The sequence below is a fragment of the Diabrotica undecimpunctata genome, chromosome 8 (genome assembly GCF_040954645.1).
Source record: "Diabrotica undecimpunctata isolate CICGRU chromosome 8, icDiaUnde3, whole genome shotgun sequence".
Taxonomy (NCBI): domain Eukaryota; kingdom Metazoa; phylum Arthropoda; class Insecta; order Coleoptera; family Chrysomelidae; genus Diabrotica; species Diabrotica undecimpunctata.
The window spans coordinates 16,580,051-16,597,640 of record NC_092810.1 but is presented as its reverse complement, the minus strand read 5'-3'; the positions used below and the strand labels follow the sequence as shown (position 1 = coordinate 16,597,640).

At 34.9% G+C, this 17,590-nt stretch overlaps 1 protein-coding gene across 1 annotated transcript in view; it reads right to left on the bottom strand.

The window, feature by feature from the left end:
- LOC140448307 (uncharacterized) overlaps positions 1 to 17,590 on the bottom strand; it is a 154,342-nt gene that overhangs the window by 20,329 nt on the left and 116,423 nt on the right. Inside the window, exon 2 of the mRNA XM_072541395.1 lies at positions 12,839 to 13,015. Within this exon, the coding sequence (XP_072397496.1) occupies positions 12,839 to 13,015 (177 nt within the window). The remainder of the gene's footprint in view (positions 1 to 12,838; positions 13,016 to 17,590) is intronic.

Below are 17,590 nucleotides of genomic sequence, written 5' to 3'. Positions count from 1 at the left end.
GTCACTAACACGCAAGTACTCCAAACTTTAGACAAAAGATGCGAAATTCTAAATGAGATAAAAACTAGAAAGATGGAATACTTGGGGCACATTGTGAGAGGTGAAAAGTACGAACTTTTAAGAAATATCATGCAGGGCCAAATTAAGGGCAAAAGAAGTCTGGGAAGAAGAAAAATATCGTGGCTTCGTAATCTACGTGAATGGTTCGGGTGTAGTTCGATTGAACTTTTTAGGCGCGCTGCTAACAAAGTCGCAGTGGCCATGATGATTTCCAATCTCCGCTAGGAGTGGCACGAGAAGAAGAAGAATAATACAGACCATTCACGAATTAATACAATTATTGTACTACTTAATTGTTATTGAACGTTACTGAAAAATAATTACAGTTTACCAAAAACTAGAAGTAGGCTACTTTTTTGCAATTGATAATAAATAATTTATTTTCTAAGCGCATATCTTTCAAATTATATCCATTAGACTCGAGTATTATACTTTTTTGAAATCAGGTCATTTTTATCGATCTAAAAATGTCCTAAAATACAGGGTGTTACATTTAAAACAAGATCCAATGACGTCATCACTGTAATGTGTATCACCTTGTATAATGAAATTTTATTGTAAAATGTAGAACATTAAATTTAAAAATGGATGTGTTTTAGATTTTTTTAAAAGGGCTTTTTATTTAGGAAATATCTAATTTATTCCATACTTTTCGGACACACTGTATAGTAGTTGACGAATATTTATATTTTGAGGAGAAAACCACCAAGCAGCAACATAGCCTTATCGTCAAATTTTTACAATTAGCTTGTCTTCCTTCGATGTGAACATTGAATGTGGTACAAAGGTGTGCATTGTAGGCAAAACTGCGAAATCCTTGCTCTAGTTCTGGATGGCCGCAAGGCCCACAAATGCAATTTAGCAGTTCGACTAAGAACTTTTATACACAATATGTCGTACTTAATGTACGGTGAAGATTATTTGTGCCAGTTCCTTGATCGTAATGAGCAGTTCGAATGTAATGTTAAGGAACAGTGCCGTATCTGCTCACTTTGTCCTCACAAGTTTTCGGAAACAAAACGAATTGGGAATGTTGTCCATCTCAAAACGGAGCACTTGCATTTTTTAAATGAAACTTAAAATTTTAATTGTCTTTACACTAATATTATTATAATAACGAAAACACAAAGGAAACAAACTGTTTTACGTAATTTCTAATAAAAATTTCAGTTTTCAACAAAGAACTGTTTCAGTAGATAACAATTTAAAAATTAAGGAAAAAGTCATAAGTAAATATTGTAACAAAATAAGCTCAATAATTAAAAACTTAAATCATGTGTCCGAACAAACTGATTTTAATAATAAATGCTTCCTCCACGTGCTCGAATTATTGCCTGAGTTCTCCTTGGCATGCCTAAAATCAAATGAGAACTGTTGAGAAATAAGTTCCCATTCTTTTAAAAGAGCTTCTTGGAACTTATTGGGTTAATAGGGCAGGAACACGACTTTGTATCCTTCGCCCAAGCATGTATATATACACATCGGTTTAGAACGTCTTTCGACGTTGTCCGATACCTAAACACCATCTCTTCCTATCTTCGCAGTCGTTTGTTGTTAAAATTCTTTCGCTCATGGACTTGTTTACGCCGTGCTGCCATTCTAATCTGGGTCTTCCTCTTTTTCGTCGACCTGTCGGTTGCCATTCTATTACTTTTTTGGGAAGTCTTGATGCTGGCATCCGTTGAACATGCCCATACCACCTTAATTGTTTCTTCTCTATATCTTGAGTTATATTTCCTTCTATTCCCATACGTTGTTTTATTACATTATTTCTGATTTGGTCTCGTCTGGAAATACCTAAAGATCTTCTCATTGCATCCATCTCTACTGCTTCTATTCGCTTTTTGTTCTTTTCACTAATTCTCCATGTTTCAGCGCCATAAAGAAGAGTAGTGTTAATCATGGTCTCATATATATTAAATTTCCTTCCTTTCGTTATCTCTTTACTCCACACTATACCATTGAGACATCCTAAGACTTTCTTTGCTTGAGTGATTCGTTTTTCTATTTCCCGTGTATCAGTTCCTGTATTGTCAAAGGCAACACCCAAGTAGTCATAGCTCTGACAGCAGGAAATATGTTGTCCGTTTTCGAGGTCTATGTTATCTGACTCGTTTTTAATACAAAGATATTTGGTTTTTGTTGTATTGACATTTATTCCCCAGTCGTTATATTCTTCTATCAGTTTTCTTAGCATGTACTGCATGTCTTCCCTGTCGGTCGCTAGCACTACATGGTCATCAGCAAACTGGAGCGTATATATACATTCATTGCTAAGCTCTATACCCATCCTATGTAGCTTTCTTTTCCATCTTTCCAATGCCGCTGCAACATATATCTTGAATAAGGTTGGTGAGATACAGCATGCCTGTCACAAGCCTTTTGTAACCAGGAATTTTTCCGTTAGATATTTTCCTGTTGTTATCTGTGCCTTTGAGTCTCTATATAGTTCTTGTACAGCATTTATCAATGTGTGGTTGATGTTAGATCTTTTCAACGTTGTCCACAGTTTTGTTAAGGGGATGTTGTCATATGCTTTTTGCAGGTCTACAAAAGTAATATGAGTTTCTAGATTCTTAGCCGATCTTTTTTCTATTATTTGTTTAAGACAAAATACGTTATCGGTGCACGACCTTCCTGCACGGAACCCGCTTTGTTCTTCCTCTTCATTGTGCTTATATTCTTCCTCGGTCATATTTCTCAAAATTCGTCCATACAGTCTGCTCAGGGTGCTGGTCCAAGCATGCCCGAAACATATTTTATCGAGTTTGCTTCTAGACTCAATACTGGCCGATCCATTACAGAATTGTTTACTTCATTTAAAAACTGTTAAGTGATTCTTGCACTGTGAGGCTTGGCATTATCATGCATTAGAACAATATAATTTCTAACAAAACCAGCATAAGGCACAACAAAAACGATTTACAATTATGTACGTGCCTCTAGAGAAATTCCAGCTCACACCATAATTGAGTCCCCTTGATAGCCTACCCTAGGACTGAAGGTACATTTGCAAAACGCTCATTAGGTCTTCGCCATATTCGCTCACAGCCATCTGGAGACCGCAAGGTAAACCTGGACTCATCCGAAAATAAAAGGTGCCTCCAATTATTTACAGCAAAATGAGCATGTTTTCAGGACAATTGAAGCTGCGCAACTCGATGGCGACTGAGAAGTTATTGCGGCGATTGCTTAAATTTGCTTCTCCAAGCCTTCGTCTAATAATTGTTCGTTCACTGACGTTAGTATTCCGGACGTACTGAAGTTAATTTAGGATTTGTACAGCCCACCCTCGGTAGGACCATAGGATGGTATCATAGTATCATCTCCACGTAAAATAAATGCATTACTTTAAAAATTCCAGCGTTCACCGTCAAAGCACAGCGCTCAGCCTAGAGCCAGGTATCGGACCATGGACTTGGACCATAGTATTCCAGCTTAGGCTTAGTATTTTAACGATTCTCGTCCCAAGTACTCTACGATCGACACAACGAGGTGCCGAGCACCGAGCCTCGCTGCGACCAAATAAATGCATTTTATTTTAAATTCGAGCGTTCACTTCACTGTCATAAGCCAGGGAAATAAGCAAAAAAAGTACACTGTTTTTGACACTCGTCCGGCCAGGCAAACGATAATTGTTTTGAGTAGTATGGTCCTCTGTAACAAAGACCTATATGTTTACTGTTGTCGATATTTTGAAGTTAATTGGTTATTAACAAATTAAGGTCAGAAAACGAAAAATTTTTGCTTTTTTCGTATGTCAGCAAAAAGTGAAGCATTTTAAACAAATTTTAGAAGAAAAGAAACTTATAAGTCCTATAAAAACTTTCTAGATGGCGTTTTCCAAATGTTTATATCCTTATATGTTGCTTAGGAAGTTGCAAAATAAGTAAACAATTTCGGTTTTTTATAAATGTTAATAACTTTTTTGAAAATAAACTTATAACATTTATATTTTATGGAAAGTTGTGTCTTATAGTGCGTAAAATACAGTTAAAATTTTTTAAAGTGATTGGTAAAATAGTTTAAAAGTTATTTGATTTGTTTATCCCAAATTAATTTTTTTTGCAACAATATAAGTTATTTACATTTAAAAAAAATAAGAAAATTAATTTTAAATATTGCAAAATAATTTTGAACAATTAGAATAACTTTTTAACCATTTCCTGTAAGAATATTATTTTTTTGTATTTAACCCAGATATTACTGAAACTTTTATTGTTAACATTTTGAATTAATTTCGAATTTTCATGGAAATTATAGCATATGGAACCAAAAAACACAATCATATATTTTTTTATGACGATACCTGTCAAGTTTTGACATGTTCTTTTAAAATGACGGTAGTAATATACGGTACCAGATATCATATATATTTTATTAGTATCAATTTACAAAGAATTAAAGGATTTAAAACAAAATTTTGGATGTAAAGGTATTTTGCACTTTTCACACAAAAACTGGACTTTTTTGTGACAATATCCATATCGCGATTGCTTTTCTTGATAAAGAACCAAGTGGTTAATACCGTCATATCTTGAATTGGCTACCGAATTCGAATTCCGCTTAGAAGGTCCGCGTTTTGTTTCTTTTTTAAAAGTTTCCAAAATATTAGTTGCAATAGATCTTCTAAATTCAAGTTGATCCAGTTTACCGTCTTGAGTTTTGTGAATCTGCCACGCATTTTGAATAGCCATATCAACGCAATGAGCAAAAAGGGGAAAATACCATTTCGTTCCTCTTATGGACACTCGATATAAACTGATGTTCTGGTCACTGCGGTCAACGCCACCCATGAAGTTATTGTATATTCTAACAATATTTGGTTGAGGAACTTGAATATGTTTTTTCTCTGCTTATGAAAATCTCTTTACAGAGAAGCAAGGCATTACTGGTACAAAATTGGAAGCAATAGAAACGATATTATTATCATGCCAGCGGCAAACCACTATTCCTGTATTTTTATCAAGACGATACTCGTATTTACCACGTTCAGTTTTTTTCATAATAGATGAACAGGGTAAAGGGCATTTTATGGGGCGATTTTCCCTTACAGTGCCTGTACCAAATATGCCTCTTTGTTTTAGCTCATGCAGTAAATGAATAGAAGTAAAATAATTATCAAAAATAAGATGGAATCGCCTTTGAGGCCATACTTCATTCAATCTGTCTGCATAAGATAGTACTACTGATGCACCCAATCCAAGGACTTTATATTGTTCAGGTATTGTAGTGGAATTACCTTGGTAAGGAGAAAACCAAACTATGTATCCCAGACGAAGGGCTCCTACCCACATTTTGTACCCCCAACGGATTGGTTTTCCCTTGATGAATTGTTTTGTGGGATGGCGACCAAAATACGGAACCATTGCCTCATCTATGCTGTGATGTTGTTCTAAAGGGGAAAATTGTATAAATTTTTTGTTTATTACGACAAACAGGGGTCGCATCTTGGCAAATCTATCAAATTTATCTAATGACAAGTTATTGCAAACATGCAAAACTTTCATTATGTGGGAAAATCTATCCCTAGATATAGCAGCTACCACCATTGCGTTGTGCGAATTGTCACGATTTTCCCAGTACATGTACCTTTTCGGCACAACCACATAACCACTCAATACAAGAACGCCTATAAAACATCGAATCTCATTTTGAGTAACGTCGTTCAAAAGATTTCTTTGTCCTGCGTAGATGTTAGTGTATTCGGTAACCAAATTGATGACTTCATCATCAAAAAACAAATTAAAAATTTCCATCGGCGACTGAGTCATTTTCGGTCCAAATTGAGTTTTCCAGTAAGTACAATCAGGGTGTTGATACAAGTCTCCTTGAATCCAGTGTGCAGATATTCTCTTCTCTAATTGATGGGGCAGCTTTTCCTTGGAAAGAAACAAAGCCAATGGTATATTGTCATCATCCGAATCTTCTTCTGGTAGGCTGGAATTCATAAAATCTTGTGGTAATTCAGTCGCGTTGTCAAAAACAAGTTCTACATCGTTTCTCAACTGACTACCCGGTAAATTATTTATTTTAGTTAGTTCTTCATCGCCGGAGTCGCAATCGGTGACATCATCATTGGCATTTTCTGGGGGAAATATGATCAAACCATTTGGAGGGACTGGGATTTCATCAGAATCAAGCTCTTTTAATAGCTTATGCAATTTGAGAGGCCTCCTGAAACAATACGCACGTTGGTAGTACTAATTACTACCGTCCTTTTAAAAGAACAAAATGAAATCCCAAGCGGCGAGCCTTTGAAACAACGTGACAACTATTCGAGTCAAGAATATACGTATATAAGTCCCTATTATACAATAATCCACATGCTAGTGCCGTGAAATAACAGTTTTTTAATTCTAGACTTACCTCCAATTATAAGCATCCATTTTGTAGTCCAAAACCTGGCAATTTACACAGATAACCTCACAATTACAGCATGTGCGCGCACTAAAATCGTTAAAACATGTCGAATGCTGGCTCTTGAAAACACTCCATCTAGAGCCATCTATCAGTTGGTAGCTGTACTAACCTAAATTACGCATAATTTACACTGCCTTTTAAAAGGACGGTAGTAATATCTGGGTTAAAAAGCCTGAATTTTTTGACAAATTCAAAAGTAAAAAAAATTGTCCTAAAATAATTTGGGACAAAGTTAGCCTCTTTTTTTATTTAATTCATAGCAGCTTTGTTTATAACAATTAATAAATCTAATTGGCGGTATTTGACTAAATATACTTTATAGTTTTAATGTACTAGCTTCTAAAAATATTGTCTTTTAATGGAATCGTCCACAAAGCTTCAAAATATGTTCTTTAAAATCAGCGGATTTTGAAACTCGCGGGAGCTGAAGGGAGGGGGAAGGAGCTGTTAACTGTATATCTGGTCCTTTTTTATGTATTTCAACGTTTATTTTTGAACTTGTATGTACTTTTTGCGTATATTGCGAATACGCATTATACGCATTTATAATAAATAAATTGTCAAATAAACCACCTAATTTGTTTAATTGTTTTTTTTTTAATAATATTTAAGGTAAGTATTTTGACCGTATTTTAAGTACTATAAGACACAGCATTCCATGCAATATAAATGTTATAAGTTTATTTTCAAAAAAGTTATTAACATTTATAAGAAACCAAAATTTTTGACTTATTTTGCAACTTCCTTAGCAACAAATAAGGATAAAAACATTTAGAAAACGCTATTTTGAATATTTTTATGTAACTTATAAGTTTCTTCTCTTCTAAAATTTGTTTAAAATGCTTCACTTTCTGCTGATAGACGAAAAAAGCAAAAATTTTCCGTGTTTTGACCTTAATTTGTTAATAACTAATTAAGTCCAAAAAGTCGACTGCAGGAAACATATAGGTTTTTGTTACAGAGGTCCATACTATTGCAAACAATAATTGTCGTTTGCCTGGCCGGACGAGTGTCATGAAAAAAATGCTTATTTAACTGGGCTATCAATGATCTGGGCGAGGATACCATGCGATGGTTTCCGTAATGAACGCACCCTAATAGGATGAAGCGATCATCACTTCAGTGCACAGTACCACAGAATACTAATCACAATGTTGTGATTAGTATTCTGTGACAGTACTATTAGATATTTAATACTTTTGAGCAATATATCACTCACTTCTTCCGTCTTAAAGCAATGTAACAACAGCAGCCGCTGTTTCGGTATTTACAACCATAATTCTTGAGATTAAATCAACGCAACTCATCTTCAAATTGTGTTTGACACTGGATTCGACTTGAGAATTTACTCACATCAACAAGAACAAAAGAATAACAATAGAGTATCAAGAGCTACCTTTGCACTTTTAAAAGTGATAAGAATAGTCTTTATTTCTGTTCTATGAGCACTTCAGTTTTACTAGAAATTACTTAACAACAGTTTGTTTCGTTTGTGTTTACGTTATTATAAAAATAAAAGTTTAAAGAGAATTAAAATTTAAAGTTTTTATTTTAAAAATGCAGCAAGCTCTCTGTTTTTCTCGTCGGTGAGTGTATATTATTGATTCAAAGTCTATGGCTATATTATTGTACGACTTAAAAAACTATTTGTCTTCGAGTCATCATTGTCACTACTACTGCTTACCGGTTTTAAGAATTTTGAGACATTTGTTAATCCCTGAACAGGCTGTTTTCGTATAGTGGCCTTTCTTTTGGTGTGGATGTTTGATATAGATCTTTTTCGCTTCCAAATATAGTCCTCGTCCAAGTTCTGGATTATTAGTGTGACTACCAGTTGTTTAAAATATTAAATTCATGACGGTTCTATATTGCTAACTTGGAAGTAATAGAGAAATTCTATAATACAGGCGGTACTAATAGTAGCACCCCACCAAGAGTAGTGTAATATTATTTTAATTCGTTACTGTACAGAAGGCGGAACTGGTCTGTTACTAATTGACTTTTAAGTACTTCCTTTTTATTTTTAGATTTGATTTGACACAATTTGTAAAAACGGTACGACCGTATGATTCACCAAGAATTTATTGGACGTGAGTATTTTGAAGGTTTGGCCTGTACATGATTTGTTTTTTGTATAATAGTAGTTAAATTTATAAAGTAATAAATTCTTAGATTGGATTAATGCATTATCTTTAATATTTTTCATTATTTATCATTTTTAGTTTTTATTTGTAAATATAGATAAGAATAAGTAGAGATATATACAAATATAATAATATATTAACCCATTAATGGCCAAAGTATCGAAAACGAAACATTTCTTTAATTTTTTTTTCTACGATTTTCATGTGATGAATATTATAGTTTATATATGGATCTTCTATATAAATAGTTTATTGACGTGTTAATGGTCCATATTATGTTGTTAAGTTTTTGAAATAATAATCAAAACACTCCAAATTTACTATTATCTGTCGGTGACGTTTGAGCTCGCATAATAAATCACAAGATATTTAAAATTAGACCAAACCAGCATTCCTTGTTCAGGAGATTGTATTGGATAGTCTACTATCTTAATAATACAAAATTTTTCAGTCTTAGCTATTATTTCCAACTGTGTAGTGGTTTCTTTGGTATAATAATAGTGAGTCTACTTGTTATAGTAGCTATTTTTTACAATTTTGCAGTATTTTTACCGTGAATCAAGATATCCAGAGGGTATGTAAAATTTGTTATTAGTGTTTTGTAAATCCCATATACAGATTCCATATAAATAGTATTACCAGATAATATTCCATACACATAATCCCTTATACATATTATCAGATATGTACGATAATACATTTACATATACGTATTCTGAAACGATCTTCTATTTTTAGACTGTCCGAATATGAAATGAAGAGACCTCTTTCAGTGAAAGAACTGCAAGCTATACTGGAGGAGGATTCTGATTTAGAAGAAGCGGATGAGATAGATGCAGTTTATATACCTCCTTTAGTTAATGTGTTAACAGATGAAGAGGATTTGGATGATAATCTTCTTATAGAGGAAAGAGCTTTGACTGATATCGCTGGAACATTCGAGATCCACACAAGGTCTCGAAATGAGGCTAAGACGCCTACAGAATCCATATTGGAACCATCTACAACTAGGGGGAAGAAAAGAACAGTAAGTTCCCAACGAAAACGCAAAATTAAATTTAATAAAAAGGAAGAAATGAAGCTGAGACTTGCTGGGAAAACACCATTTGAAATATTCTCTTTATTTTTTGACGATATTGTATTCTAGAAGATACTCGAATTCATCCTGACGTATGCCCGGTATAACAACAGACATGATTTCAAACTCTCTGCAGCTCAACTGCAGAAGTTTTTTGGTATTTTAATCCTTACCGGTTATCATACACTTCCGGCATGTGATATGTATTGATCAAAAGACCCAGATAAAGGCGTGGAGCTCGTGAGAAAGTGCATGAGTCGAAACATCTTCCGAATAAAAAGAAATCTTCATGTCTCCTATAATAATAGCTTGACAAAAATGATAAATTTGCCAAAATACGTCCATATTTTTGCTGATGAACGAACGACATTTGCAGTTTGGACTATTTCTGCAAAAACGTTTATGAAGGGTTAACCAGTGCGCTTTGGCTTCAAGGTTTGGTGCTTGTGTAGCTCAGAGGGATATCTATACCAATTCATTCCTTATAGTGGCACAAATCCAGGCAGAATCTCAATACACATTAAGGACGCAAGTAGTTTTGGATCTGCTACGTGTAATGCAAAATCCTTCAGAACATAGAGTTTTCTTCGACAACTTCTTTTTGCTTGCACTATTCCACATTCTAGGTGAAAAGGGAATTTTCTTTACTAGCACCGTGAATGAGAATAGGTTACCGGGATGTCCTCTACAAAGTAGCAAAGTGCTTGGAAAGAAGAATAGGGGCGAATTTGATCATGCTTTTGACAAAAAGGCAGAAGTATCAGTTGCAAGGTGAAACGATAATTTCGTTGTAACTGTAACCAGCAACAATGGAACGGTTCATACAATTGTTACAGTTAAAAGATATAATCGGAAGCTACGAAAGGAAGATTCAACACCTTAGCCCAATATGATTAACGATTATAACCGACATATGGGAGGTGTTGATCTCCTAGATAATTCGGTATCAAATTATAGGATCCGAGTAAGAAGTAAAAAGTGGTGGTGGCCCTTGTTTATGAACCTTGTGGATTGCACAGTTGTAAATTCATGGAGAATTTACAACATTGCGAATGATTCGTCGTACGTGTGACAGTCAACTGTACACAAGTAAGGGAGGGTGCTTTGCAGGACCTTCGTCTTCTAACGGGAAATGGGCTGTACTCCCCTACCCTGAATCCAACACACGCAGCGATCCCCAGAGATGGGTTAAGCTGGTACGGTTTTTTTTTAGAAATTTCCACCCTCAGAGAAAAAAAAGTAAAGACAAAAAGAGACAAGTGAACGTACCGGAAGTGAGGGCTGACCACGGAAAGGATAGAGTCACGATATAACATGAAGACATAATCCAAGAAAACAGAAACAGGCAGAATTACCTAAACAGAAGATAGAAGAAGAAGAAGTATGTAAAATGCAGCTTATACAGTGAAGGAAAATAAGAAGTAAAAAATAACGGAATCAAAGTACTACATAGAATAATTTAAAAGAAATAGACGTATTACAATTAGACGTGAAATAAAACAGAAAAAAACAAAAACAAATTACAGGCGATTTTGCACGGAAATAAAAAAAATCACATTAGCATATAAAGTTAAATAAATTAGCAACAATATGTCATACTTCATTTTCTTCTAATGGCGCTACAACCCTTTGTGGTTGTTGGCCTGCTTAACAAGGTTCTTCCATTCTGCCCTGTCCGATACTTTCCTTCGCCACTGCCTGATGTTCATGGATCTTCCTCTACATCGTCTATCTACCTGTTAGGGCCTTCTATTGTCCTATTTCCGTGATGTTTTCATCTCTAGATTAATTTTACAGACCGATTATCTGGCAATATTTCTAAGCAGCCACGCCAGTTTAATCTTTGTGACTTAACAAATCTAACAATATCTGCACTCTACATTAATTCATCCAGTTCACAGTTCATTTTAATTCTCCACGAAACATTGCTACAATGGGTTGGTCCAAATATCTTTTTTAATATTTTGCGCTCAAATTTTCTTAATTGATTTTCATCAGTGGTGAAAGGGATCTACGTTTTACATCCATATGTGACCACTGGTCTAATTACTGTTTTGTAGATTCTAAGCTTAGACTTAAGATTCAGTAACTTACTGTTCATTAAGCCCTTGTACGCATAAAGGTACTTATTACCGCTAAGAATCCGTGCTTGTATTTCTTGACTGACGTTGTTGCTGTCGTTTAATATTGAGCCTAGGTAGAGGCATATCCGTAGGTATGGTGATCTACCTTTAGATTCTCATGTTGATTTGACTTCGTGTACTTTATGTATTTTGTTTTCCTTATATTTATATTTAGACCAAATGCAGCGGCTTCTCGTTTCCAATCTCTAGCTTTTTCACTCAATATCCTTCTATTGCGACTTATTACGGCAACATCATCGGCGTATGCACTTATTTAAGTGGATCTTATATTAAAACAGCATTCAACTTAGATTGAAAAATGTTGTTGATAAGGCATCACCTTGCCTAACTCCATTTTTAATATCAAATATCTCTGCCATATCTCCATCTATTCTCATCATGGATTTAGAATCCTCCAAAGCCATTTGCATAAGTTTAACTGACTTTTTCGGTATTTAACGGATAGTTGTTTTAACATTTTCTGTTTATCTACTCTATCAAACACCTGTTTGAAATCAGTATACAAGTTGTAAATTGATATGTTATATTCAGCACATTTTTTATGTACACCTCTTAACATATGTATTCGGTATACAGTTGACCTCTTTGGTCTGAAGCCTCATTGGTATTCACTAATTATTTATTCCGAAAATGATTTAAGACGGCTGTATATAATTCCTGAAAATACCTTGTAGGCGAAATTTAACACTGTTACGCCCCTATAATTTTCGCAGAGTCGTTTGTCTTTCCCCTTCTACAAAGGAAATATGATTCCTACTTTCCAATCCTCTGGGATGAGTTCTAGTGTCCATATGCGGCAGATTAGCTTATGGATACGCTTCGATAGCACATGTCCACCATTAATTATCAGTCTTGAATCAAAATTCCATACTATTGAAATAAAAAAAATTAAAAGCTGATCAAAAATAATCAAGAATAGACATTTTTTTTAATATTATTAATACTAAGTTAATAAATTCCAACATTTTGTTGATAATAAAATATTGTACCTGGTATGGATTTTCCTAGCTCCAGATACTCAATGACAGACGGACTAAGAAATCCAGGAGGTACATAGTTCGGATTTAATTCTTTGTTTCGTTCCTCGAAATCACTTTCTACGTCGTTTTCAGGTTCTGGAGGAGGTGCTCTAGGTCGTTTCACTCTTGATTTTTGTTCATAACCATCTGTAAAGAAAAGTGTAAAGAATTTAAATAATGTTGATAGTACACAAAAAGCAAAATATTAAAAATAGTTACTATATATGTTCAAATCAAATCAGCGTAAAAATTTTTATATGATCTATTTTGTATTACACAATATGCTAAACCAGCGGTGTTTAAATGGTCGATCGCAATCGACCGGTCGATCGCATGGTACAATGAATATCATTGTACCATGGGTCGATCGCGAGAGCTTCTGGACTCGATCGCGAAGGAATTCAAATCTTTATTAGGAACTGGTCGAAATATGCCAGACTTCTGCAGCAAGGCAACCGCGCGATGTTCGGTGAATGTTACCGATTCTGCTTGAATGTCTGTTTCATATACACTCGCGATCATAAAATTCGGGTCACCTTGAAAATCACCGATATTTCATTTTTAACAAGCTTTATTCTAAATAATAATAACACAAATACAAACTAATGCATGTTTCTGAGAATTGTTGTCGGCTTAGCGGTTTCCTTTGTAACAAAGAATTCCGATAGGGCCGATTTCGCGGAAAAGTGCACACTTCCCAAAATGAACGGTACCTGTAACTGCCGCTTGTTTTAAATGTCTTATTTGTGCTTCGACTTTCTGTTCAAACGCAACGAACAAACGTTTATTATTGCCACTATTTGTGTTTATTAGTGCCATTATTAGTGTTTATTAGTGCCGTTATTAGTGTTTATTTTTTGCAAAAAATGCCATTGACTGTTGGTGAAACTGTTGACGCAAGAATTGTTGGCGTAAGTCTCACGAGGCTTAACGAGTGCTTCAACGCTTTCAAGAGACGGGTTTGCTAACCAAACGACCTGGCTCTGGACGAAGAAGAACGACCACGGCACGAGATGACCGTTTCCTTGTGTTTCAGGCTTTACGAAACGACCTCAACTACGGTTATGCATCGAAATCATCTACAAGAAGTACGAAATCGCAATGTTAGCCTTGCTAACAGTCAGGAGAAGACTTCGTTCTTCTGGACTATCTTCTCGAGTTGCATGACTATCTTTTGGAGGAGAACCGGTGAATAATTTTCACAAGCTTGCATTGCTCCAAGAATGCCATTTGGTGAAGGCTAGGTCAAGGCTTGGAAAGGTATATCTTTTAACTTCCGCACAGCCATACATCGCCACACCACACACGCTTCATCGAAAATGGCTCCTTAACTGCGCGAAGGTACATTACGGAGATTCTGGAAGTAAATGTTATGCCCATCATGGAAATACTTGGAGAAGACGCCGTTTTTATGCTGGAGAACGCGCGACCGCATATTGCCGAGATCAGTATGCAATACTTGGACGAGGTTGGAATTACGAGGTTGGAATTACGAGGTTGAGGAAATCGACGGTTTGAAAAAACGTATTCAAACCCATACACCTCCTCCTAACAAAGGAGCTTAAGGATCTGTTAGTAAAAGAGTGGAATCACATACCAAAACATGTAATCCGGAGAAAAATTGAGAGTATGCCTCGTCATCTGCAAGAGGTTATTAGAGCAAGGGGAGGCAATACACGATATTAGTCATTGAACTTTCACTGATGTTTTATCACGTTCTGTATTGTCCATTTTTTTTTTTTTCGTATGTCTGTTTTATCAACAATTTGGTTTGTTTTCTGCTTTTTCAATAAAAACAATAAAAAATCGTTTTTTTTTCTTTCAAAACAAATATTGATGACAAATAAAAAATATATTAGCCTAAAAAAAGTTATTACTGCAACAGAGGCAAAAATATTCAAGAAACTTGAAATTTTTAATGTGTGTGTGCCAAAAAAGCGGGACGGTCAAATATTTCGCTAAATGAACATCGGATCGAAGAACTGAAAAAGTGTTCAATATTTTTCAAAACTCTATCGAATTACACCAAACACTCAACTTCAGCTACACTCCGAAGGGAGCAACTGTGAAATCTTAAATGGGAACACCCATTTTTTATTGTAGATTTGAATTTCTCATAAAAAAAATAAGTAACTTTTATACAGAAATTTGTCTTAAAATTGTTGATAGTAGGTGTTATAATCGGTAAAAAACGATGTATCGTGATATCCTAGGAAAATTATGAAAACGGTCGAATATCTCGATAAATACACTTTCAAATAAAAAATCAAAAAACTTTGATACTACTTTCGGTTCTACCGGGAGTAGTTGAGTATCGAATAGCATTTCAAATGTCTAGATAAGCTACATTTATGCTGGAGTGCAATTTTTCAGATTTTAAATAAGGTTATTTTTATAAAAAAAATTTACAATATACATATATAGTCTAAAACAAACTACGTCTCCAGAAAATATTTGCGTTTCAGCTTTGAATATCATAAAAATGCCTTAAACTTTTTGTAACACTTTTACAAAAGTGTTACAAAATACAATATTGCCTGTAATTTTTTCAATAAAGATCCAATTTGCATAAAATACTAAAAAAAGGTAGTTGAAAAGCAGTAAGTGAAAAGGCATACATAAATCTAAAGTCCGTACTTTGTGAATATCCGCGAAATAATCAGCAATAATAAATTTTAACTTGGCTTCTCTCAGGCCCTTTGTACAATAAACTAAAAGGACACATTTATGAATTGTCTGGCTTACATCCAAAAATACGAAAATACTATATTTTTTCGCTCTGGTGATTGCGTTATCGAATGAGTTATGCCTTGCATTTGTTGAATTGCTTGAATTCAAACTAGTATATATAAATCTGACATTTGGGAAAATAAGAAAAGGACAAATAGTTGTTTTTAAAATTTTAAGCTATCTATTTTATACAGGTACATTTTTATCGCAGTGTTCCGGAATTGTTTATTCCTGATTTTTTCGTCTGTAACTGCGTCGAGTCAAACAGTGGTAAAAGATTTTGAGAAATACCTATAGGGCCGATTCATCGAGCAAAAAGACAAAAGAGGGAATCTAATCGTTATGAAAAGGCGACCAAAAAAGTGGCCTCTGATGTCGGACATATCCGGAAATGCGAATGCGCCAAATTTAAATTTTCCCACACTTAATAATAGTAGCTATAAAATAGTTTTCAGAATGTGTCTTAGACGAAAAAATTTTAATTAAATATTAACGATAACAGTCTAAAATGTGAAACAATTGTTAAAAACTTCAATATAAATAAGATTTCATGTGACAGTTGGGACACATAATAACATAACCCAACTAAATTTGATTTCTTAAACAAGGAAAGACTCTCTTTCCTTGTTTAATTTGGCCTCTCAAAATGGCACTTCCTGTCTAACAATATTTTTGCCCCCACTACCTTTACATTCCCTCTTTTGTCTTTTTGCTCGATGGACCGATTGTTCGAACGCTAATCAAAACTCAAATATTTAATTAAAATCAAATACGTCACATTTTGAGGTTATGTTGACTGATTTATTTTATTCAATTTTATTAGTTTGCGTTTTAATTTAAAATAAACCATAATTAAACTCTTTCTGATTTCATGTTTTTATTTACAAATCAATAATAATAATAAGCAATTAGCTGCTGTGATGTATTTGCTTGTAATTAAATATTTGATTACAATCAACTTTTGATTAGCATTCGAACAAACGGTCCATATACCTTTAATGAAATATGTAGAGTTGGCACAGTATAAATATTGATGCACGTCATCGGCGTTATAGTAAGTGACGTCACATGATACCAACACAAAATATTTAAGTCGTAGGTCTGTTCCTTCTTAAAATATTTTAGCCAAGTACACTTGAATTACAGCCACTTCTTCTTCTTCTTCTTCTTCTTCTTCTTCTTCTCGTAGCACTACAACCCGGGGTGGGTTTTGGCTGACTGCACAACTTCCTTCCATCTTGAACGGTCGTCCATAATAGTTGGGTCAGTGGGCAGCCCCATTGTTCTTAGATCTGACCATATATTGTCTCTCCATCGCATTCGTGGATGTCCTAAGGGTCTTCTTCCTGTGGGGGCTTCCTCCCATATTAATTTGACAAGGCGGTTATTAGGGAGTCTATGGATATGGCCAGCCCATCTAAGACGTTGGGATTTATTCTCTTGGACTATATCGCTCGCTCTATACATCTGCTTGACCTCAGCATTTGTTCTCATTCGGTATTGGTTGCCATTAATGTCGTGATAAGGCCCAAAGATTCTTCTGAGAACAAACAAGCGTAAAGCGGGAAGTGGTAGGAAGCGCAAAACTACTGCTTTAGATGATCGTTTTAAACGACTCAACCGCTTTTGCGGGATCGTCATTTAGGCTCAAGAGGCTCAAGAACCAAGAGGTTCGAGGCAATAATATAAGTGTATTTACAGTTCATCGAAGATTACATGAATTTGGTTTGCAAAGTTGCAGACCAGCAATTAGGCCCAAATTACTTCCACGACACAGAGTGGCTAGACTACAATTTTCCAGGGAACATTTACATTGGAATTTAGGACAATGAAGTAATGTTCTTTTTATGGTTGAGTCGAGATACTGCCTTCACTCATCAGATGGGAGAGAACGAGTATGGCGTCGAACTGGAGAGAGATTTGTGGAGTGCGTTTTTAGTCCCGCGTTAGCCATGGAGAGGGTTGGGTGATGGTATGGACCGTAATATCCCG